The sequence below is a fragment of the Micromys minutus genome (assembly GCF_963924665.1).
Source record: "Micromys minutus genome assembly, chromosome: 21".
NCBI classification, from domain to species: Eukaryota; Metazoa; Chordata; class Mammalia; order Rodentia; family Muridae; genus Micromys; species Micromys minutus.
The window spans coordinates 36,600,222-36,624,523 of NC_137956.1; the positions used below are offsets into that span (position 1 = coordinate 36,600,222).

General features: G+C 43.3%; 1 protein-coding gene across 1 annotated transcript in view; it reads right to left on the reverse strand.

Moving 5' to 3' along the window:
* Window positions 1-24,302, reverse strand: part of COL6A6 (collagen type VI alpha 6 chain) — a gene marked incomplete at both ends in the record, with an annotated part of 91,948 nt that overhangs the window by 19,515 nt on the left and 48,131 nt on the right. Inside the window, 9 exons of the mRNA XM_080934160.1 lie at window positions 2,341-2,389; window positions 2,501-2,536; window positions 3,955-4,017; window positions 9,720-9,782; window positions 10,694-10,729; window positions 13,472-13,522; window positions 14,571-14,633; window positions 18,724-18,786; window positions 22,891-22,953. Coding sequence (XP_080790286.1) covers window positions 2,341-2,389; window positions 2,501-2,536; window positions 3,955-4,017; window positions 9,720-9,782; window positions 10,694-10,729; window positions 13,472-13,522; window positions 14,571-14,633; window positions 18,724-18,786; window positions 22,891-22,953 — 487 coding nt within the window. The remainder of the gene's footprint in view (window positions 1-2,340; window positions 2,390-2,500; window positions 2,537-3,954; window positions 4,018-9,719; window positions 9,783-10,693; window positions 10,730-13,471; window positions 13,523-14,570; window positions 14,634-18,723; window positions 18,787-22,890; window positions 22,954-24,302) is intronic.

A 24,302-nucleotide genomic window follows, 5' to 3' on the forward strand; every position in this document is an offset into this window, starting at 1 on the left:
TCTGAGCTCAATTTTAGGTGAGAGGTCTTGACCTCTCTTCATAATGTCTCATATATCTATTGATTGGTGTGTGTGTGTGTGTGTGTGTGTGTGTGTGTGTGTGTGTGTGTGTGTGTGTGTGAAGAGGCATAGGGGAGGATGGGTCTAAGCCCAAGGACGTATGTCACTTTCTCATGATTAGCTAAAGACTGTACCACTCTGTGACATCCTCAGCCCCAAAGGCCCGATTTTATTTTTTTTACTTTTGTTTTCTGCAGGGCTAGAAATTGAGCCCAGGTTCTTGCCAAAGCTAGGCAAGTGATCCACCAGTGACCTACAGCCTACACTCAAGTCTGTACACATATACACAGATGTATGCATGAACAATACACAAGTGTGTGTATAGGTCTGTGTAAGTGTGTATATATGTCTGCATGAGGTGAGTCTCTCTTATCTGAAAGGCTAAGGCCGCTAGTATTCCTGGTTTCAGATTTTTTTCAGTTGGGGATATTTCCGTATATACATAACAAGATACCCCAGAGTCTATACGCTGCAGGTGAGTTTATAGACTGTATTTATTGAGCCTGTGTCACATGTGGCTGCAGCTTGTCACACTGAGGGCAGATGTGACCTTTTCCACATGTGACATTATGTTGGCAGTCAAAACGTTTGGACGTCTGGGAGGGGGTTCCCCGCGTATGGACATATTTGTGTATCATATAATTAAAGTGATAGATGTACTCTGGAAGCACTAAACATTGGCTGGGCTACATGGCACAGCCACAAGCCATGGGTAGTGGTTTACATTTCAGATAACTGAATGCAAAATGTAGCTTTTCACTGATACTCCTTACCTTTGTATCTAGAGCCACGTGTGATGGGCAGCTAGGCTGCTAAATGGTACAGGGGACACCTCCACCATGGCAGCTTGTCCCATTGGGCAGCGCTGCTTCAGGCCACTAATTTGCAGAGGTCCCTTCCCCTGCAAGGCCAGGCCTGGAAGTAGCCCTGACTATGTTCACATGGTTGTGTTCCTTTATAAAATCCATGGAGGGCTTTAACACCTTTTGTGCTCTAATTCAACTTCTGAAACAGTTTTGTGTACTTTGGGCCAGATGTGCTGGGTGGGACCCTCATGTTTTGAAGGACCAGGTCCCACTTGGTCCTGACACTCCTCATTGCTTGTCACTTGACTTACATGTCAGGTAGGATCCTAGTGTGCCAATCCAACCTCAGAACAGCCTAGCTCCCCGGGCTGAAGGTACAGGTGTGGATTCCCACCTCTGTTCTTTCTGCTACGGGAAGGGCAGAGTCCTGAGCAGCTTGACTCAATGGCTTCTCCAGCCATTAAAATTCCGCGTCTCTGAGCTTGGAACGATAGCTCAGTGGTCAAGAGCACTTGCTGCTCTTAGAGAGGACCGACGTTTGATTTCCAGCTACACAATAGCTTGCAACCAGTCTAAGGGATCCGATGCCCTCTTCTGGCTTCCCTATGCCATGTGTTGCACACACGCTAAGGAACACACACACACACACACACACACACACACACACACACACACGCATATAAAAATAAATAATGTTTTGGGGTTTTATTTTGTCTGTTTTAAGTTCTGTGTCCCTAGAAGTATTACCCTCTATAGAAATGGGCTCTGCTTTATCTGGGTTTTCTCCCCAGAATGCCTTGAAAAAACTTTTAGCTTTCCTTTTCAGTTGTTGTACTTATTTAGGAAGTATTATACATATTTAATCCAATAATCAACACAATGTAGGTGAGTGTAGATACAGAATTATAACGTCAGTTGATATTTACAACACTAAGGGTTATACCCTGTTATGAGGGTCTTAAATTCAGAAGTACTTTTGCCAAATCTGAATACCTCCTCTTTGACTTTTACATTTCTGAGAGAGAGAAAATTATTGGCCAGAGTGAGTGTTACTATAAAATTTCCCGTCTATCCTTCCAGGAAAAGAGCAATAGAGCATAAAGCGAAGTCGGGTCTTCCACCCGGCAGCCCGCATTGACACGGCTGACTCTCTCCACTGCCGAACCCAGTCCTGCCTAAAACTGTCTGACATCTCAATCATCTCAAACCCGGCTGATCTGACCATCGGGAATGTTCTGACCCCCGACTGCCCACAGTGTACATGACCACACTGGGAACAGGTTCCAACACATACTCTGGAGAGAAGGGTGTTAATACTAGGCACCACCCCCGCCCTGTGGACTCAAAATTTACTCATGACATCTCTAACATGAAGAGACTGGTTGGCAAGTTGCCCCGGTTGCGAGATCACATTTTGCTAACTTCTAAGAAGCTGATAGATTGGGAGTAGGGCAGGGGGATCGTTTTTTTTCACCATGGTACTTACGACTGTGGTCCCGCACGTACTGAATGAGGTCACATGTCTGCAGTTCAAAAATAAAACATGGAGAATCAACCACATCTCTGGGTCATGATGTTTAAAAATACAGTTAACGGCATGCTTGGAGTAACCTGATGCAATAGGAGATACGTACGGAAAATGAAGCCAATCCTCGGGCCCCTTTCATGCCCTAGGAAAGGAAATAAGCAAAATCTGTTTTATCACTGCAGACTTACACCTCAGTAGCCAGGATGCACCAACACTGCCCTGGGAACCCTTTGAAAAGGGGTTACTCCTCTGAAGTTAAAGGGAGAAAAGTACACAGGACACACACTGTCTTGGGAAAGAGGGCATTGAGGTGGTTCACACACAACTTCAGTGTCACGTTCCTCAAATCCTGGCGGAGATGACCAGAGCCCGATGGAGCTGCCTACCTGATGGAGGCCCCCAGAGCCCTGGAGCAGGTGTTCAGCTTGCAACTAGCAAAGACTGAGCCATCTGTTCCCAAGATGCTTCTCCTGTGACCAAGTCTTGGAAGCTGCCACCTGCTATTATATCTCCACTGTGATAGAGCAGCCAAAGGTGAACCTAGATCATGCCTATCCATGGCCGATGGGCCAAGGGGTCAGCTCAGCCTCGAACACTTGAAGAGCTCACTCAGTGTCTTTCTCCAAATGAATGGATGTATACATGTGTATGTCTGGGTGGTTTAGGGAGGGGTCAGGGACTGGAAAGAACAAAGCTGACTTAGCTTGCTTCCCTTCCTTCCTTACTTCCCTCCCTCCTTTCTTCCTTACTTCCCTCCCTCCCTCCTTACTTACTTCCCTTCCTCCTTCCTTCCTTACTTCCCTCCCTCCTTCCTTCCTTACTTCCCTCCCTCCTTTCTTCCTTCTCTCCTTCCTTCCCTCCCTCCTTCCTTCTTTCTCTCCCTCCTTCCCTCCTTTTTTTCTTTCCTGCCTTCTTAACAGTCCCATATAAAACAGAAAAAGTCTTCTCTCAAATAGAAGAAACATGTAAATAAAAATGCAATGGTGCCCCACACAATCTCCAGGTTATGTTCCACGGGAACAGAACTTCAATAACACACACTTCTCATCACTTCACACACATGCATGTACACACACACACACACTGCACATACACATGTGCACACACACATGCACACTTCATTCACTGAACACTTGCTGATGTAGGATAGAGGCAGCAACTGAACAGATAACTAAACTCACTCATGAAGAGTGTAGAATCTCAGGCTGCTGAGACTGCTTAGTAAGTAAGGGTGCAGTCAGCAAGCCTGGTGACCTGCGTTCAGTCACCAGGACACACCTGGTGAAAGGAGAGAACTGAACTCACTCTCTGACCCCTAAAATGTGCCATTTCTCAAATCAACCTATAAATGTAAAAGAAAGATATTTTAGAAGAGAATTTTGTCCTGATTTTTTGCCTTTTACCCTCCGTTTCATTTTTCTCTTGTGATGTATTTAATCGGCCCCATTTCCTAGAACACACAGAACAGTGAAATGTGTGGCCAAGGAGCAGAGGCAGAAGGTGTGCACACCAGAAAGTAGCAGGCCTGTGCCCTGAACTCACAGGAATAGACCCACTTACCTTCCGTCCAGGGGGTCCTGGCTCCCCAGGGGATCCTGGCTCTCCTGGACTCCCAGCAGATACCTCAAAGCAGAATTAAGTCACCTTAAAATCATATTGTATATATGTGTGATGCTTTAAATTCAAATTTAAAATATTGACACTTTTTCAAAAGTAGAACCAAAGCAAAAAATAAATCCATTTTCATTTTAGAAAATGGATAGATTTCTAAAATACATGAAGGGAGAACAATCAATTTGTTCTTGTTGGTTTTTGTTTGTGTTTTTTTTTTTTTTTTTTTTTTTTTGCTACTTTTCTTGTTCTTCTGATATTAAGAGGTCTTTTTTAAAAAAAAAAAAAAAAAAAAAACTGGTATGTACCATACTTTTTGCTGATGCCTCTGTTTCGGTTTTGTTTCTTTTATAGAAAGTCTTCCTGTATGGCTATGACAGGCTTCCAATTTATGATTCCCCTGCCTTTGCTTCTCAAATTCTGGGATGACAGCTATGTACTACCATGCCTGTATCCCTGCTACCTTTTAATTTATATATTTCGGAACTAAATATTCTTATACACAAAAGTGCTTCTCATGGTATTTCATGTCTATGTGGATATACTATGATTTACTCAATCGGTTCCCTGCTATTGGCGTTTAAGTTTGATGTTGTTAACAAACAATGCTATTATATCATAAATATATACATATATGCACATACAATATATATGTACATATATGCATACAATTCTGATTATTAGTGAAGATTGCTAAGACTAGAATTTTGAATTTTGTTGGATCAAGGTAAAGTGGTTTTCTAAAGACCATAGAGGTAACTAAATGTGAAAAACACACACACAAAATTGTAATCACATGCTAGGTCACAAAATCCATGAACAAAACAAAACAAATCTAAAATCACAAAATGAGCAACAAGGAAGCAGTCAGTGGTTGGCTGGAAATATCTGTCCTGAAATGACGTAAAGGCAACAGTAACATAAAAACAAGAGTTGTTTTGTTTACTGTGTGTAAGAAATGTTTCTATGCACATTTAACAATACAGGTTGTCCCAGAAAAAGCTAGGATTTAGGGTTGTTTGTGTGCTTGTTGTTTAAGAAGCAATATGGTTTCCTTCTTTCCAAATGACTGGGAGAGGAGGGCTATAGAGATGTTTGGGTGGTTAAATTTACCTCTAACTTTCCCACAGGACCCAGACTCGTCCCTAACACCTATGAGGTTCACACCTAAAACTCCAGCTCCCGTGGATGCGTTCCCTCTCCTGGCCTGTGCAGGTACCTGTGTTCATACGCACATACCCACAGACAGACAGACAGACACATTTTTAATCCTCCAGGACTTATAACCTTTACAGTAGTAAGTAGAGTTATCTAAAAGCTGATTTATAAAAGCCCCACCTATGGAGAAGTTAAGAATCACCAATATTCTTTCAGTGCCCACATGACATTGATAGTTGAAAAACATCAATGACCTTACTTTATTTGAAATATGTTTACCTTCAAAAGAAAGAAAAGGTGACTTTTGTCCCTTTCTGATATTTTAATAATAGATTTTAAGGTAAAACTAAATAGTACAAGAAAAATAAAAGGATCCTCGATGTTCTCAATGTTTGAGAGCTTGGGATGCAGTTACCTAGGTGTTGTGTCAAGATGGCTTGGCAGAGCTGAGGAGTCTGAGTCCTGAGCCAGCAGCAAGAAAATCTAAGAACCAGTGTGTTTGGTATCACACATTCCCAGGGAGCTCAGGCTTTGTCAGGGCCAGATACCCCCGGAAGCAGAGGGGAAGGGAAGAGGCTAAGTAAGCAGTACTAGTGGGAAGGATTTCAGGTAGATGGATACACTTTTCCCCACCAGCAAAAAGCCAAGGTCAGTCAGGGTGGGGCTCTCCACAGAAGCTTATTAATTCTGCATCTCCTGCTCTCCTTGCCTGTGTCTTCCAAACTGGCATCGTGACCTGTGCTCTGTAAGGGGTGGAAGGCATTTTCAGAGGGAAATCTAAGTGAAGGAAGATGGCATACTAATAGTGTCAGGTTGTTAAGCACAGGTCCGTCGGATTGCTGCTGATGAGGCAAATCCATCCTGACTTCAGGGTTCCCTTTCACACTCCATTCTCACTGTGAATGCACCGCTCATTCCTGAGACACATGAGAGGTGATCGTCAAGGCAGAAGGAAACCCTGGAGGAAACCGACTGTGTTGAACAGAGGACCTAATGATATCTACTCATATCCTCAGAGAGATGAGATGCTTCAATCATGAAATAAGAACAATATACTACAGAAAAAGAACAGCCAGATTTTTAACAACCAACTTTTCAAAGGTAAAGTATGGGGCATAAATTAAAAATAAAATCAAGACACCTTCCCAGAAAGAAGGACATCAAAGAGAGGTTATACTTAGAAGATAAATACAATACAAAGTAAACTAAAGAACTCTATTATTGTGCTGAATGATAGATATTTCATATATACAGAGAAGAAGGCATGGCAGGGGAAGGTCAAAAGTCAACAAAATAATAAGCATTTCCTAGAACTAAATGGTTCATATTTTCAGGGTCAAGGGACCTGCTAATTCTCAGGAAAGTGGGGGGAAATGGACTGTATGCCTGGTAACAAAACCCATGGTAGATCTGAGAGGTCCAATGAGGTTCCAGAGAGAAAACACTAGTTTATGGGAATCTGAATAGCCTTAGACTTCCCAAAGCAACAAAAACTGCCAGAAATAATGGAAAACATAATCACTGAAAAAATTCCAAGGAAGTAATTCCAACCCAGAGCTGTGCACTCGCTACACTGCTGACACATCTGGAGGCAATAGAAGTTATTTTCAGATGCTCATGGTATCACCAAACCTTCCAGATGCCTGTCTCCTCTTATCAGCTTCTTAGGGTTTACATAAGACACTCCCCTCACACCCGCTCAAATTTTGAACTCTTGGTATCCAGATGCTGGCCTTATCTGAGACCTTTTAGAAGCTTTAGGAAGTGGAGCTTAGTTGGAGAAGTAAGTCACCCAAAGATATGCCTTAAAATTTAAATTATCTCTAGTTTGTTCTGTTTTTCTCTGTTCCCCACCATTACCATGTTCTGCCCATGAGCCCCAAAACATGAACCAAATGACCATGGACCATCCTCTGATATTGGGATCCAAGATGAACCTTTTTTTTTTTCTTTAGTGTGTTTGTTGTCAAATACTTTACCACAGTGATAAGAAGAGTAATGAATACAAGGTTCCTGGCAGAGTTTTCCAGGATGGGAAATCCGGGAGGGCGTGGGAGTGGGAGGGAGACAGAGAGACCTGGCACGGGTGAAGTAGAGGAGACTTCACAGCCAGACAGATGCAGGGTCCCTGCAGAATGGTTTCGAATAGCAGGCCACAGGGAAACCAGATAGGGCTGCTCGGGATGTGCCTGTTGCATGTGCAAATGTCTTCAGAGACTGCAACCAGACTTTCAATTCCAAGGCGATCTCCAGGGATGAATGGAGCTTTCAGAGACAAGGAAGCAGGGGGGAGGTGGAGAGAGGGTGGGGTCGATCTCGGTTTTCTAGGTGAGAACACATCAGATGAGCGCTCTACCAGTGAGCCATGGCCACAGCCTAGGATCGCCTTTCTAAATTTATTTTTTGAGGTGACAGATAAAAGCCGTTTAAAGTAAGGAAATGTAAGATGCTGCCTGAGTCTTTCAGCAGCCGTGTCTGTGGTGTGAGGTTTTGACACCCTACATGACAGCGTGTGGAGACATAGCTGGTTGCTCTAACGAGGGAAAATGGTTGGGTAGTACTGGAATCCAATGGAAGGCTCCAAGAATGTAGCTAAACACGCTCCACCACCCACGGGCAGCCTCCCCATGAAGGCCCTCCAGCTCCAGATGGCAATAGTTCCACATCCCTGCATGAAACCTGGTCAAGATTTGAGGGTATTTTTGGTTTTTTTTTAAATAAAAATATACATACAAATATGCATATATGCAGAGCTAAAACAGGTTTATAGATCTTAAAATCCATAACTCAGTGAACTCAAGCTAAGAATAGAATAATTCCAAGAGACCTGAAAAGACATTCATAATTTAGGGCTAAATCTTTTCCAGAGAAAACAGCTGCTCTTCCAGGGGAAAACCTGGACATTTTCAGTGTTTAAGCTTCAACTTCAAATCCAAATATTACTCATGTCAAGGAGGGGGGGGGCAGAGCAGTTAGGGGGTGGGGAGAAACCAGAAAGTTACAACAGTCCAACACAGAGAACAAAGGAGGAACCAAATGCAACTCCAGAGGCCGAGACACCAAGCCTGCCTGCCTCTCATCAGTTAAGTGTGCATAGAGTAGGGAGTGCCCAACAAATGGCAGAACTTGTTAGCATGCTGCTGGTGTGCAAGTTAAACCACTCCACTAACAAGCCAAGGGAACCAATCCAGAGATGTCTCAATGTGGATGACATCTGGGTTAACTTGAAAGCCTCTCCCAATTATTTTCCTAATTATATTCATCTTCGTCATTGCTGAGGGCAAAATGATAAAGGACTGACATCTGAAAACACAAATGAGTTACGGCTGGAAGCAGCCCCCTTGGGAGCAGCAGGGGGAGGGGGACGCTCCTTGTTGTGAAGCCTTACGACCTCCAAACATGAGCCCTGCACATAAGTTCCTGCTTCAGCTTGTAGACAACAGCTAGATCACGGTAAAATTCACTATAAAGACAAAAAGGAAAGCTGTCTCAAGTACATGTTTTCCTGTAGGGTTTTTCTTTCTCAGATCTTGTTCTTGGACAGGGCTATAGGCCAGATTTCTCGGTCAAGGTTATTCAGAAGGGAAAGAGGCAGACTTTTTGAGAGGCAATTGTCTTAAGAGAATCCCATCACAATAAAATCTTTACACACAGTCTAAAGTGGACGGCCAACAAATGTAAACATTCCATCCTTTTTTCCTCTATCTTTCTGCTCTCTGTAGACATGGACTCACCATGTAGCTCAGGCTAGCCTTGAACTTGAGATTCTTCCATGTCTTCTTAATACTTGTAAAAGAAACACACTGTCACATTTTTAACCATCTGTCACCCAAGGTGATCTGACTCCTATGACAATGCTGAAGAGCTGAGTTTAAGTGACATAAACTAATAAAGACCCATTCCGTGGTAACATTCAGACATCCCAAAGCTCAGGAGAAACCTGGTAAGCCAGGCGAGGACTTTCAAATAGTCGCCTTATTAAAAGCAGCTCAACAAACGCTTTGAGAATCCAAGCAAGATGTTAGTGGTTATTCGTTTACTTTGTCACTACAAAAACCGGTCTAGCTGAATTGGTAGGTATCAGGCTCAGTGCGAGACCCTGCCTTAGACACTACGATGGAAGTGGTAGAGAGATGGCTCAGCAGTGAAGAACACTTGCTGCTCTTGTTTGGGACCTGGATTTGTTTCCTGGACAGCCCCTTGGCAGCTCATGACCATGACCCACTTCTAACACCAGTTTCAGATTTAATGTCGTCTTCTGGTTTCTGTGGGCAGCAGGCATTCACGAGTACACTTTGATACATGCGGGCAAACACACACCATGTTTTTTTTATTATTAAATATTAATAAAAAATGGCAAATGAATTGAAAAAGCCACTTAACATTGGTATCTGGCCTCTGTATACACACAAACATGAATATGCACCAGGCATGTGTGCACACACACTCATCATACACACGAACATAATCAATCAACTAGTTTCTTTCCCTTCTCTTCCACTCCCACACAGACATATCCACACACACGTGCCAAAGTTATCCTCTGGATATCTTACCGTTTTGCCTCTAGCACCCTTGGGACCAACCTCTCCTGGATCACCAGGGTCCCCAATATCACCCTAAATGAGTACATTAAAATTAATATTATTGAAATCAAATACATATGTCACAGAGGTATAATCTATGCTTGTAAATTGATTCTGATGCAAAGGCTTATACATTTTGTCTTTAAATTGAAACAAAGCCTGTGTTGTTCTCTCCACAGCATACCCAGTCATCCACCGGTTCATGGTTCAGTCCTCCAGACCAGAACTCAGGCTCAGTGGAGATCCAAGGCTCCTTTTGTTTGGTCTTTTGACCTTTAATTGCAGGGCCTAACATTGAGGCCAGTAAAACTTTCCAGAGAAACAGAAGGCTCTGAGACAGAGATTAGCATCATCGACTTGCGACCTGACACGTGGTTTTTCTAAATATCCCAGGGGAAAAAAATCAAGGCAGGTAAAATCTCACTATCTGGGTTTATTTTCTCTGCATTTTACCTTTCTTTAAGCCAATAGTTCTCAACCTGTGTGAGTCACGAACTACTTTGAAGATCAAACAAATCTTTCACAGGATGGAGTAAGGCCACCATAAAACACAGGTATTTACATTTTGATTCATAACAATAGAAAAATTATAGCCATAAAGTAGCCATGAAAATAATTTTATAGTTGTGGAACTGTATTAAAGGCTCACAGCATTAGGAAGGTTGAGAGTCACTGCTTAAGTTATAAAAATAAGGAGAGTAGTATGTTTGAGGCAAAAACATTTTAAAGGATTATTTTATTCCCTTTACCTATTAAAAAAGCTTGAAATATTTTTTAAAGTTCTTACTCCTAAACAAATGGATCATATTAAAACTTGGTGGGGGCAACCTGTTTCTTCCCTATGCCTCCATGCTGAAGTAGAATAGTTTCTCATTAACTGTCCTAAGATATATCCCCTGGATCTGGACCATCCCAACTCTCTCAAGATTGTGAAGTGCACATACCTTTGGTCCACTCTCTCCTGGAAATCCTTCTTGCCCCTGCCGTCAACAACAGAGAAAATCAATACACACACATCTGGCCCAAGGAAATTTATACTGTCTTTAGTTCCACCATCTTGTTTAGTTTTAACACTGCCCATTGAGGAAGCAGTGGTCCCACTGGAAACTAGGCTGCACTCTCAGAGGAACAAATTCCAGTTTCTAAATTCCGTTATTCATGGGTTACACATACAAGATAGCCATCTAAGACGAGAGCTACAAAGTGCTGAAGGAGAAAGAAATGGGGTGATTATAAATGGCCTGTGTTTTATCTGAGTACATGTGACAGGAGAGAGGGCCACTTGGCTATGTGTCTCTGAGTGACAAGTGACCTTTTTCAGATGGGTTTCAATGGAGAAAATTTAAAAGTTGAAATAGAGTCTGGGCTTGACCTTTCATCTTAAGGTTCTTTGTTTACCTTACTTTGGTCAAAGACTTATTTATTAAAGAGGTTTCCTACCCATACTTAATAAGAAATGTATACTTAAAATAAATTACCTTTTATTTCTGTATGAGTGTGTGTATTGTGTGTGTGTGTGTGTGTGTGTGTGTGTGTGCATGCTTGTGTGAAGGTGTGCCAGTAGAGTTCAGAGGAGAACATCCTGTGTCTTCCTCTAACACATACCATTTTCATTTTTGAGACTGACTCATTCATAGAACCCAGAAGCCACCATTATGGGTAGGCTAGCCAGTGATCTTCCAGGACCCAGCCATCTCTACCCTACTCTGCCATGCTGGGGCTAAAGGTACTATGATGCGGATTTGAACTCAGATCTTCTTGCTTTTGTGAAAAATTTTCTTACTGAGCTAGTCCTTGGCCCCTAAACTGTATTTTTTTTACAGATTTTATAAGTTTTTGATGAACACCTATTAATGACCATTGTTAAGGGCAATGAATTCACTTTGAGTTTACACATAGAGATTGGATCAACCAAACTTTGGATCTTTTTCTCACTTCTCAAATTCTAATTATCACTTATTTACAAAAAAAAAGCTTTATTCTAAAGTAAAAAAATCTTAAACACATAATATTCAAAAGGCAAAAAGGAAAAATTACCCAAATCTTTCTACCTGTAGCTATAACACATCCCCTGTCCTAATTAACTTCTAGCTTTGTAAAAATGCATTTTAGGTATGATGGGGTAAGCAGTTCTTCTAAGTACATTCTGAGTTTATACATTAAATGTCTATGTACAGCTTTAAACAGAGGCCTGGGAAGACCGTCCCATGCATAAAGCGTTCAGTCTACAACTGGGGGAATGGGAGCCCTGGCAGCCTGGCACCAGCGCATAGAGGCAGGCTGACCCCAAGGGATCAGTGGCCAGCCAGCCCAGCCCATTAGAGAGCTCCATGTTTAAGGAGAGACCCTGGCTCAAAAAATAAGTTGGAACAGGTTAAAGAAGGATCCTCCCCCCCCCCCCGCCCCATGTTAACCTCTGACCTCCACATGCACATCTGTGCGCTCATCCACTCTCCCGTGCTCACACACATTTTTATAACAAACTTCATATGCATTCAATTTATAAAGAGTCTAACGTTTAATGTCATAGGCTATTTGGTATTTCCTTTTCCTATGGGCAATTAATGTTTTCAATTGTCCTACATTCTGATGGACATTACCAAAACACCCCAGTTTTGAGTTTTAATTTTCAAAGCCTTTAGCAAGTGAGGCTTTTCCTCCTGACACCATCCTGGACTCCATTAGCGGTGCACTGAGCTCTTTTAACAAACCTGTATCGTTCAGATTGGTATTATAGATCTCTAGCTTTTTGTTTCAGAAAAAAATTATATTTTCTGAGCATTTTATAGTAATAATTGGGTATTTTTCATGATGATTGTATGTACATATATAAATATGGGCTCTGTGAGTTTCTGCATGCGTGTGTGTGTGTGTGTGTGTGTGTGTGTGTGCATGTGTGTGTGGGGGGTGTGCGTTTGCACATGTAGACAAAGGCAGAGGAGAACTTTGGGTGTTGATCTTTAAGTGTCTTACACCTTTATTTTGAGATAGGGCCTCTAGCTGGCCTAGGCATTTACCAAGTAGGTCTGACTGTTAGCCAGGAGCTCCAGAGGTTCCCCTGTCTCTGCCTACCATATCAGCATCTGCAGGATTACAAGCACCCACTACCACATCCGGCTAGTTACATGGATTCCAGGGACCAAATTCAAGTACTCTTGCTTGCACGGCAAGTGTTTTACTTACTGAACCATTTTTCCAGCCGCTTACGATGTGTTTTAAAGGGGCTGTTATTAGTATATCAAAATCACCTAGCTTCAGTCAACTTATTAATTTTCAGGCATTTACATATCTGGTAACACGGTCATCATTCATTTTCATTTTGCAGATACTGTTTGGACGAATGCATTGAGAAAAATGCTATAAAAAATTCTCACTAATAGCTGAAGCAACCATAACAATAGAAGACAAAATGTGGACAGCTCTTAAGCAGAGAGTTACACACAGGACGGCTAAAATTCAAGGCAGGTCAAGCTGGAACCTGCCAGATTCACTCGCCCGTCCCAGAAAAGCACAGCTGATTCTTGTTCAAGTTTTTGTTTTCAGCAGCGCCTAGAACCCTGGCATGATTCTCTACCATCCATCACACAGGACGTCAATAACTGAACTGTTAAAATAGATTTCTAATTGTACCAGACTGCTTCATACACTGCCTACTTCCTCCTAACCATGGCAAGCAAACAAAAGCAAATGGAGTAGGTCCAGCTTCCGTGGGTACAACTTACCTTTGTCCCTTTGCGGCCAATGCTACCATATCCTGGACTGCCGTCGTCACCCTGTAAGCAAAGCAGTTAATCACACACATCCAGACTACAGAGAGGTGGGCTTGTTTACAGGAGGACATGAGTGATAGATTTTGAAGTCTATCAGGAACCACTAGGAAGCAGGGTCCTCTAGCTGGGCAGGTACCAGGGACGGTGGTGAGGGCACTAAAAACCCCTGTACAACAGAAATGACAATTACAGATACTCATCTATATGATGTTGTAAAAAATCAAGAGAATATGCTGGACATCAGGTCCTCTTTCAGTAAAAGTAGGTATCGTTATTACTCAACCCTTTGGAGAGCATCGTATGTTAATACTTCAACTCAATTTTTAGTCCACCGAACAAACAAATCCTGTGAAGGCTTGTTAGAGAGCCCTGGGCAACAGGGGAAGGGTGGAATGATTTTTGATAAGAAGGTCCTGCAGGTCAGAGAAGGTCACAGGAGGATGCTATAGAGAAAGAGCTTAGTCTCTTTTATCATCTCATCTCAAAAGCATCAGGTTCATGATGTCTGTTGCCTTGGAAACACTGGCCAAGGAACCAATCAGAAATGACTATGATGCCTCTCTCGATTACAGCTAGACACAATAAAGCTAGCCAGAGATGGGGTCTTTAAAGGTCTTCTGGGCATTCCCCAGAGATGCAGTACAGACATCTGTTTGCTGTGATGTGAACATTATCCCCATATAGGTGATGTGTTTGAACACTTTGATCTCCAGCTGGTGGAACTTGTGAGGAGGGTTGTGGAATCTGCACAGGGTGGAGCCATGGATGAAGTAGGCCATTAGGAGCAGACCTTGAGGTTTTATAGTCCAGACCACTTTCTGCACATTCTCGGCTGCCTAGTTGCAGATACCATGTGACCAGGGGCCCATGCGACTGCCCATTTGCCTTCCCTGCCATAATGGATCATACTCCCCTGAACCCTAAGTCAAAATAAAGCTTTCCTTCACTCTTGCTTCTTGTCAGGTATTGGATTGCAGCACAGAGAAAAATAACCGATACACTACCCAGGTAAAAGGTTCCGAAGAGCAGATAAAAGTGAAAGCAGACCCACCTGCAGGCCCCGAGGACCTGGAAAGCCAGTGGCTCCCTTTTCCCCCAGGTCTCCAGGTTCTCCCTGTACAGAACAAAGAGAGAGGCCCTAAATTGGCTGCTTTGTTTATCCAAGGCAGGATCTCACTCTGAGTCCAGCGGGCTTTGACTTTGTGGAAGTCCTCCTTCCCCAGCCCTTCAGTGGTAGGACTGCAAGCATGAGCCACCACGTCTGACTTTCATTAGGTTGTCTGTGTAATAGTAAATCAGAAATGATGGCTGCAGGCACTGTTCAAGTTCAATGTGTCACAGCAGCGGGTCTGCATACCACACAGGAATGGCTGTGGCTGGCCAAAAGGTTTCTCCTCTACTCCTTACTCAATCTCAGCAAGTTGAATTTATTATTGAGGGGAGTTCACTATCTCAGCCACTCAGTGCCTTGAAAATGTACCCATCTTGATCCAGAAAGGAGTATCTCTGCTAAAAGAAATTAATAAAGCTGCTTCTCATGATGACCTGTGCAAACCACCTAGCTATGAGGATGGCAGGTTTATTAGGCTAGAGACCAGAGTATAGAGCAGTCTAGGAAGGTTTTCGACAAGCAGAGCATCTTCCATGGTTTATGAGCTGATCTCAGTAGTATCTTGGGGGTAACTTCAGCTACTTGGGAAAATGAACACGGACTTTGAAAGGAAGGAGAACTCCCTTTTTAAGAAAATAAAACATCTACTTTGAAGCAGTTTGAGAGGTACAGAATGACTGCACACACACACACACACACACACACACACAGAGAGAGAGAGAGAGAGAGAGAGAGAGAGAGAGAGAGAATCCTCAGCACCCCACAGGTTTTCCTTCCCCAATTGCTGGCCTGTTAGTTGCGGTCATTCATGCCCAGTCTAACAAATATGGTTTCATTGTCTTCACTGAAACCAGTTTTTCAGCCCCTACTTTTTACCTAGTATTTGTTGTTGGCTCCAGGTCCCCAGGACTTTACTCAATGTGACATCACCATAGATTATTTCAGACTGAGGTGGTTTGTCAGACTTCAGTTTCTGAATGACCTTGAATGCTCTGAAGAGCATGAATCAGGTATCGTATGGGATGACTTCTCACTAGGGCTTGTCTGGTACCTTTCTTTATTAGATTGGTTCTATGGGCTTTGAGGAAGAAGAACACAGGGGTACAAACTCTGTTCTTCCTACATCTTATCAAGGGTAAACTAAGCAGCATGGCTTTACTTCTATGGCCACTACCCCTGACCACCTTGTTGATGTCATAGTGGTAAGGCTTGCTCACTGTTAAGGTTGGTGGTTAGCTCATTTGGAAGAACAAAAGGATCATCCAGTGAGTGTAAGAACTGTGAACAGGTATTCTGAGGTATGGGGGTAAGACAGGATTGGAAGAGATGATGGAGGTCATCAACCCCAGGAACCATTTTCTCAGAGTGCTCTTAGGGACCATGTGTCCCACAAGCATCCAGGACTCATGTATGAAAGTCAACTTCCAGCCTCCTCTGAATGAGTTTCATAGTAAACTCCAACAATACATGCTTTAAAGCTTCCAAGCTGACCCAAGTTTGAGAATGCCCACTTTAAGGCAGGAAAGCAGGGAAGTCATATGGCTTGCCCAAGGCCAAAAGAGTGGTCACTCAGTTATTGGTAGAACCAGGCATGGAGCCCAGGATCACTGAATGTAAATGTACTGGAGTCTGGGCTGGGCATGTGTTCATCTCAGTCAATAGTGACACCAGAAATCAACCCATGTGGGGTTGGATTTGCATTGGGGCACTTGCCATGTCCCCAATTCTAGCTGTCCTACTTAAGAGTCCCTGTTGTTAATAAAGCTCTTGACTCCCATGGCTTCCCTAGATACCCTGCTTCTCCTCTGGCTCTCACTTTTCACCTAGCTCTGTATTCCATTTATCTCTGTGCCTCTCTTTTGGTCCTATGTGTTATACCCTATAGAGTACCTTCATTTCATATGCATTATGTCCACATCCATGGAAACATATCCACACCTGTCCCCACATACACTCCCCTACACACATGCAACCCTACACACTCATACACACACAACCCCCTACACAAACCTACACATACACACATATTCCCCTATACAACACAACCCTATACACACATTCCTACACATACAACGCTACACACCTAACCTTATACACACACACCCCTACACACATAACCCCCTACATACTTACCTACACACACATGCCTACACATAAATACCCCCTATGTACACACACACACACACACATACACACATACACACACACACACACACACCTACACACACACCTACACACACACACACACAACTCTAAACAGACACACAATACCTTACATGGTTCCCCTTTCAAACTGTCACTTTCTGACCATTCTTGCCAGAGAGCCCCAGAGTCCCTCAAGGTGCTTGCCCTGTCTACCCTCACATCTTATTACAAAAGCCAGTGAACCACCTTCACATCACTCCCCAGTTTCCTCCATCACGGGCCCTCGATGCCACTTCTCTAGTACAAATGTAGAGGCTCCTGCCTCCAATTCACTCTGGCAAGAAATCCCCCCCCCTCAACACACCTCCCCCTTCAACTGAAAATATACTTCTTCTTCTAAGCTTTTCTAAACCAAAGCTTGGTCTCAAGGAGAGGCTTAAAGCAGAGATACCCTTCTCGCTCCTTTGCATGACGAACTCCGTGACCGCGGAGATGGCTACTCTGTGTCCCTGGCTCTGAATTGACATGTGCTCAATATCTTGGCTTTCTCCTCCCCAGGGCTGCACTGTTGGGCCTAATCTTTGGAACCTGTTAACCACCAGATGTGATGGCTCTTTCCTGCTTCCCTGCCTTCTTTCCATCTCCTTTTCTTGTCCTTCTTTCCCAGTAATTGTCTTCTGTTTCCTCTCTTGTTCCTTTATAAATGGGCATCCCTAAAAGTCCTTTCAGTCTGAATGATTAAGAAGCCTGCATCTCCAAGCAGGCCCAGCCCTTGCCTCTAGCCCCAGAGCAAATGTTTCTCTTCGTTCTTTTACTTGTTCTTTCTTAAAACCATCTGCCTGTGTGACGGGATCACCACTCACCCTGGAATCCCTGGATCATCTAGTCCTTTCCCCCTGCCTCATTACTCTGAAAGAAGAGATTTATAGAACCACCATAAGTTTCTACCCTGTTGAGTTCCCCAGTCGCTGCACATCTTGGAGGCAATAAGAGCTGCCTACTTAGCATCTCCCAAGAGTCTGGATGTGTCTATAGGATCCCTTTGAAACAATTAGGGCTGCACCAGTGACAGAGGATTTGGCCACACCAACTACATTGATCTTTACATCACTGGCAGCCAGAAAACATTTCATGCAAATAATAATTCTTCAAATAGAGCATCCTGGGCTGCTCTAAGCTCCACACCTCCCTTCCTGCCCATTGCTAACTTTAGTGGCAGTTCTCCTCCCCCACCATTTCACTCTATTTCTTCAAAGCCTTTCTGTCCTAAAGGCCCCTTGAAGTCTGTATCTTCTTTGAAGTCTTTTTTTTTTTTTTTCCCAACACAGAAATATTTTTAATTGTGCTTTATTTAAACCCCAATTTTGGCCTCTTTTCCCCCCGTCTCTCTTATGCCATAGATCACTGTCTTCAGGCTGTTCTAAATTCTTTGGGATGTGATTTCATGCCCTGGGTATCATTGCTACTAGAACTTCATTCATTCATAAACACCCACAAAGCTCTTGTTATAGGCTGGGTCTTGTTCTCCTGCACCTGACTTTAAAGTACAACAGAAGCCTGCATCTTAAAGGGTCGTTAGCAAAGGTTCACATGAGAAGGAAAGAGCCAGAGACATAGGAAGGAAGGAATGATGCCAAGAGGGTGGGAGAGAGGAGGAAGTTCTTGCCAAAGCAGGTTTTTTTTTCTTTTGCCCTGAAATCCCTTAGTTGGATGGAAATGGGGTGTAGCCCTTCATGCGATTATGCTGAGCTGGAGTCCCTGACCTCATCTCGGTCCACACCCAGGTCCTTAGAGAGTGCTGGCTCTCCAAGAATCCAGCCAGTGCTTACAGGCAACAAGATGTGTTTTCCTCTGTGTTGAAAGGGCTCTGGCTGCCCCAGCTATCTACAGCTCTCTCGGGTAGCACAGGCTTTAATGTTGGAGGGGCTATAGAAAGAGTGTGACCTACTTTGTTTCCTTGGCTTCCCCAACGGCCTTGGATCCCAGCTTGTCCTTTGGGTCCTGGAGGTCCCTGGAATGAAACAAGGATGTCAGATATAGCAGGATGAGGCACAATTCTCCCCCGACGCTTTTATGTGTCTTCTATGAAAAATGAAGTGCGGAAGGAGGAAGAGTTAAAGGCTGAGCTGATCCTACTCTGGGAAATAAAATATCATAGTTGTCAAATAAAGACTAGTAAATAAAATTAATTAAGTATCCCTGGCCAGATGTGGCATAAATGATTACGATTCTTTGTGAGTTTCCATGTCCAAACGAGCCTAGGTTCCCACTGTTTAGCTCAGAGAACAGATGTTGCTGAAGTGTCCAGCATTTAAAGCCAGCTTTCCAAAGGACATCGGCCTTTAAGGAATGCTTTCTACCAGCACCAAGGGCTGTTTATCTTCATTTGCAAAGTGTGGTACGTACATTAGAAAGCTCAAAAAGTTTCGCTAAAACCAACGAGAAGTGTGTCGAGGGAGCACAGGCTAAAGGTTCCGAAGCTATTTCCAGAAACTCTTAGGAAACAGAACTGTCACTGTTGTGTCCTAGATCAGGGTCCCCTGTTATTGTAAACGCTTGTCAAACCAGTAAAAGGGATGAGTCTATAGATCAGCCAACGTAAATCATTCGGGATGGTGAGACTGAACAATGAGAACGTGGGTAATATATTGTTCTAAGCCTGGCAGAACTCTCCTCAAAGCATGAACCACATCCAGGGCACAGGATTCCTCTGAGTCCAGGAGGTGCTCAGTGGGGAGTAGTGCTTGCCACCAAGCTCGAGGACCCAAGTTCAATTTCTGCACTGTAGACGGTAGAGAAGAACCAGTTCTTCTGACTGGCTCTCTGACCTTTATACGTGTACATGTGTGCATACTCACACTAATACAGTATAAAAATGCTATTTCCATTAGACAGTGTAGACACAATATTATAATAACAAAAGTAACTTACACAGCCTTTACTGTGTGCCCTTAAGAGTTTCAAGCATTTATACCTATCAAACAATTTAATTTTTGCAACGTTCGAGGCAGAAGTTGCTCTTACTGTTCTTTCATTGTCCAAGGTACCATAGATAAGATGTGAAGGTGTAATCCTGGACCTAGGCATCCTGGCTCCAAATTCGATGTCTGTGGCTACTACTGTGCCTCCATCTATGAAGACCACAGACATCCTTCAATGTTCTCCACATTTGCGTGAGATGATTCCAGCCCCTCCTCCCATGGCTCTCCTCCCTGTCCCGTCCCCACCCTGTCAACATTTTTTAAAACAAAGTTTCAAGGCGACCCTTGAACTCCTAATGCTTCTACCCCTACTTCTATTTTCATTAGTTTATTTATTCACGTTCACATCTCAATATCAGGTCCCTTCTCCCGATCCCCTCTAACACAGATCCTTCCCCCATTCCTTTCCCCTGTTCTCGTGAGAATGGGGCAGCCCCCATCATCACCTCCACCCCATACTTCTTTTTAAAAATTAGTATTTATTTGTCCTTTGACAATTTCATACATGTGCATAATGTAATCCGGTTTCTCTCAGCCCCACCCCTCATTTTTTCTCTCCCACCTCTTAATTCCTCCCCACTAAGGTCCCTTTTCCTGTTCCCTTTTGTTTCATGATCCACTGAGTTTAAGCAGGACCACTAGAGTGGCTGTGAATGTGAAGCTCTCTAGTAGAGTCTGGGGGTTCACCCTACCCCCACCTCTTGAGCACTGGTTCTGTAGAGAAGCACCCCAATGCTTGGCTAATTCTAACCATTCTTGATGGTATGTGAGATACCACTGTTATTTAGCTAAGAACACACATTTTCAAAGAACAAGTACAGCTCCTAGTATGATTAGTATTTTGGACGTAGTTCTCCATTGTGTTTCTTTGCATTTGGAGATTTTTGAGAAGGTCTTAAGGGCAACAAAAAAAAATGAGAAGAGAAATTACGAAGTAGAACAAGTAAACAACAACAACCAACAAACAAAGATGTCAAACTTGGTGAGGCATCAGTGAAGTGTTGCTGAGAGAAATGCTTATAGATGTGAAGACATAATTCCTTTCAAAAATGTCTTCCTGGTCATGACACATCAGCTTGGTTTGTTGGGTTTTTTGTTTTTTGGGTTTTATTTTTGTAATCATAATCACATATTGGCTGAATTGGTGCTTTTCATTTATGCAGAACACCGAGTACTGTGTAAGATAGTAAGCCTCTGGTATGCCATCAATAGAAATCACACTCCCTTCTAAGATGTAAGTCCCAAAGAGAGCTTTCAAGTCTGCAGTAAGAAAACACATTGTTCCATTAGAGGATTCCTCCTGTGCCATAAAACAACACAAGACCTATGGGGAAGGGTCTGGAGAGCCAACAGAAAACGGTTCTCTCCTGTGTGTCTGGCTGTGCTGGTCTCGGTAGATTTCCTTCAGAAACAGCTCTCTAGAGAGCCCATTCATCATGTCCCAGACACAGAAAATCCTGCTTGTCTTTGAAACTCCATTTTAACAGCCGGCAAGAAGACTGTTTCATAAAAAAGCAAGCAGAGAAAGAAAAGCAGGGTTTTCAGCCAGAAAAATGCAAGTGCTGGTAGAGAGGTGTGGTGCCTTTAACCAGCTGGCAATGCCAAAGGCTGGATGATTTATGACTATGCCACTTCTTGCCAAAGTGAGATTAAAGGAACCCATGGATGAAGGTGCCCCACAGAGCACATAGAAAATTTACTCTGATAACAGCCTTGGCTAACACTTGGGACCCTAGACCTTTGGGTTTCAGCTCATCTACATACCCACATCAATATTTGATATCAACAGATGAGGTATAGCCCAATATATTTTTTTCTTTGTACTTGATTTTTTTTTAAATAAAAATCTCCATTTGTGGTACCAGCTAGCTTCTAATGATCCAAAGATGTAAATGCAGAAGAGTTTTTTTTTTTTTTTTTTAATCATTGGTTTAGTTCTGCTATGAAATTATGAAGTTTTCATGCATTGGAAAAGAGTACTTTCATCAAAACCAGGAACAAACCTTGTCAGGAACAGATATTAATGTACTTTAGAACAGTTTGCCATGGTTTACAAGTTTATGCAAATAGCCTCTTAAATATTCTCATAATGAGCACAACCACTTAAATGTTGGGCCTCTGCCCGGGGTTGAGATAATTCATGTAAAGTAATGCATTTCCCTTGGTACTCCTATTAGTGGAGGGGTGAAAGTCCCAACTGGGTCTCTCATTCATTCATTTACTGCTTGATTCATTACATAAAGGAATTGAACTCTGTTGTGCCAGGGACTGTAGATCCAGCATAAGCAAGACACTAGCACGAATAGAGCTTGCAACGTGTAAATAGAGACCAACAGTCACATATATACAATGCTAGCCATAGACAGGAAGCAGATCACACAGGGCCTTGCTACTCAATGTATGGTCCAGATCTGCAGCATCAGCACCAAGAGGGGACTTAACTGATCACACAGCATCCCAAGCCTCAACCTAGACCCACTAGATCAGGACCTGCATCCTAACATACTCTTAGCACATTATGACCGAGAAGTGTGGACATTGGTCATTCTAAAACCTGGTGTTATCTAGGAAGAGTTTAGGATTATCGACACTACAGCTTCACTAGCAGAGGATCTAAGTGCTTTGAGGACAGTCCCAGTGGCAACATGTCTAAGACTCTCCAGGAAACTTAAAAAAGGGTGTTTTGTGATACCCTGAAGCTAGAGTTACAGGAGGTTGTGAACTTGTTGAGTCCTTTGGAAGAATTAGCAAGCACTCTCAGCACTAAATACCACCACTCTAGCTCCCCCAGGAGGTAGGGTAGGCAACTCCAAGTGGCTTGTATGCAGGGAGTACTGTATCCTCATAGCACAGAGAAGGAATTGTTAACCTTGGCCAAGAAGCTGAGGCAAGGAGGTCTAGAGAGGATCTTCTGGCTCTACTACAGTCTATATGGTGCAGAGGCAGGGGCTGGGGGAGATGGGGCGGGGCGGACGGACCGGGATACAATGAAGCTGCAGTTTCTCACACTGAAGTCAAACTAAAACCTCCCAGCCTACAGGCAATGTGTAATTTACCTTTAGGGAAGAAACCACCAAAGCATCCACCTTCAAGCCAAGGTCAAAGCCACATACAGTTGCTTTCTCCTTACGTACCTGGGGACCTTTCATTCCTAAGCCTCCTTTATCTCCTTTCTCACCGACCTCTCCTCTTGGACCCTAAATACATAGAATCAAAGCATTAGTTCCTCCTTCAGTGAGAACCCCTGAATGTTAAACTTGCACACTAAACGAATGCTAAGCCAAGGTAATAGAGACTAGGCAGAGTCAGACACACTGTGGCTACCGTGAGGGTCTCTGAGCTCCTCCTCCTCCTCTGTGTAGGAATGCCGCAGACCAGTCTGAGCCTGAGGTGGTTGAGCCTATTTAGCCCAAGGAGCTAGGGCCCAGAGGAAGCACCCCAAATTTGAAATATGTTTACTACTGCCAATTGTCCTAAGCCTCTGTGCTCCGAAGCCCTATGACTTTTATCTGGGGAAAAAAAATGCTTCCTTTAATAATATAAATCTAATTCCAGAACATTTAAATCCACTTTCTATTCTATAACCACAACAAAGATGGGTCATAAAGAAGACACATCACATAGCAAGATGAAATGTAGAGAGCTCCAGTTCTGGAATGTTCTATTGCCTATGTACTATGGCATGCATAGGCTGCAAAGAAACTTCATGCGCCGTGTTTGGTATTTTGCTTCATTTTAAATTGTGCTGTAAATAAAAAAAAAAAAAATAATGGTCTATAAACCGAAAGAACAAATGCCGGACGTGACTCTTACGGCATGAAATAAAGGCAGTCAATTTATTGAGATGCTTCCCGAAGATCCCACGGCAAATATTTCTCACTTTAAAGTAAGAAAATTGAACCTTCTGCAGCTGGCACAGAATGACAAATAAAAGCCATCAAGCGGGAGAGAGAGAGAGAACTGGCTGAAGGGAAGGCTGTTCACCACGCCGAAATCTTGGCAATATGTGCACGAAGCATCTCCACCGATGTCTTGATGTATTTTGCCCAACCTCCACGCACAAACTGCCGATACATAATGCCTTTACTTTTAAGTACTTGCTTTAAAACTTTGAATAATAGAGCCAACGCTCGTCTTGCCTAAGCCAAACAGTACACCTGTTTGTCATACATTGAAAGCTAAATTTAGAGGGGAAAATTACTATTTTGATAGTCTGCTTTCTACCCAATCCCTGCTCCCCAGTCCCCACCCCACCTCTCCCCCTCCCTCATTCCTTTCCTTCCAGGGCTTGTAAGAACGCATTCGACCACCAAGCTACGGTCTAGCCCAGCTGCTTCCGTCCCTCTCAGCATCTGCTCCCTCCCTTTCTCACTGTGATTTAAGCTCTACTTTAACCCCACCAACACATATTTCCTCCTCTCTCATGTGACCAGTGTGAAGCACCAACTATGGCTTGCTCTTTGTAAAGGAAAAAGTGCTGGAGGCCGGTCCCCAGAGAAGCGAGCTGGAAAGGACAGGCAGTGTGCCACGCTATATAGATCACCCC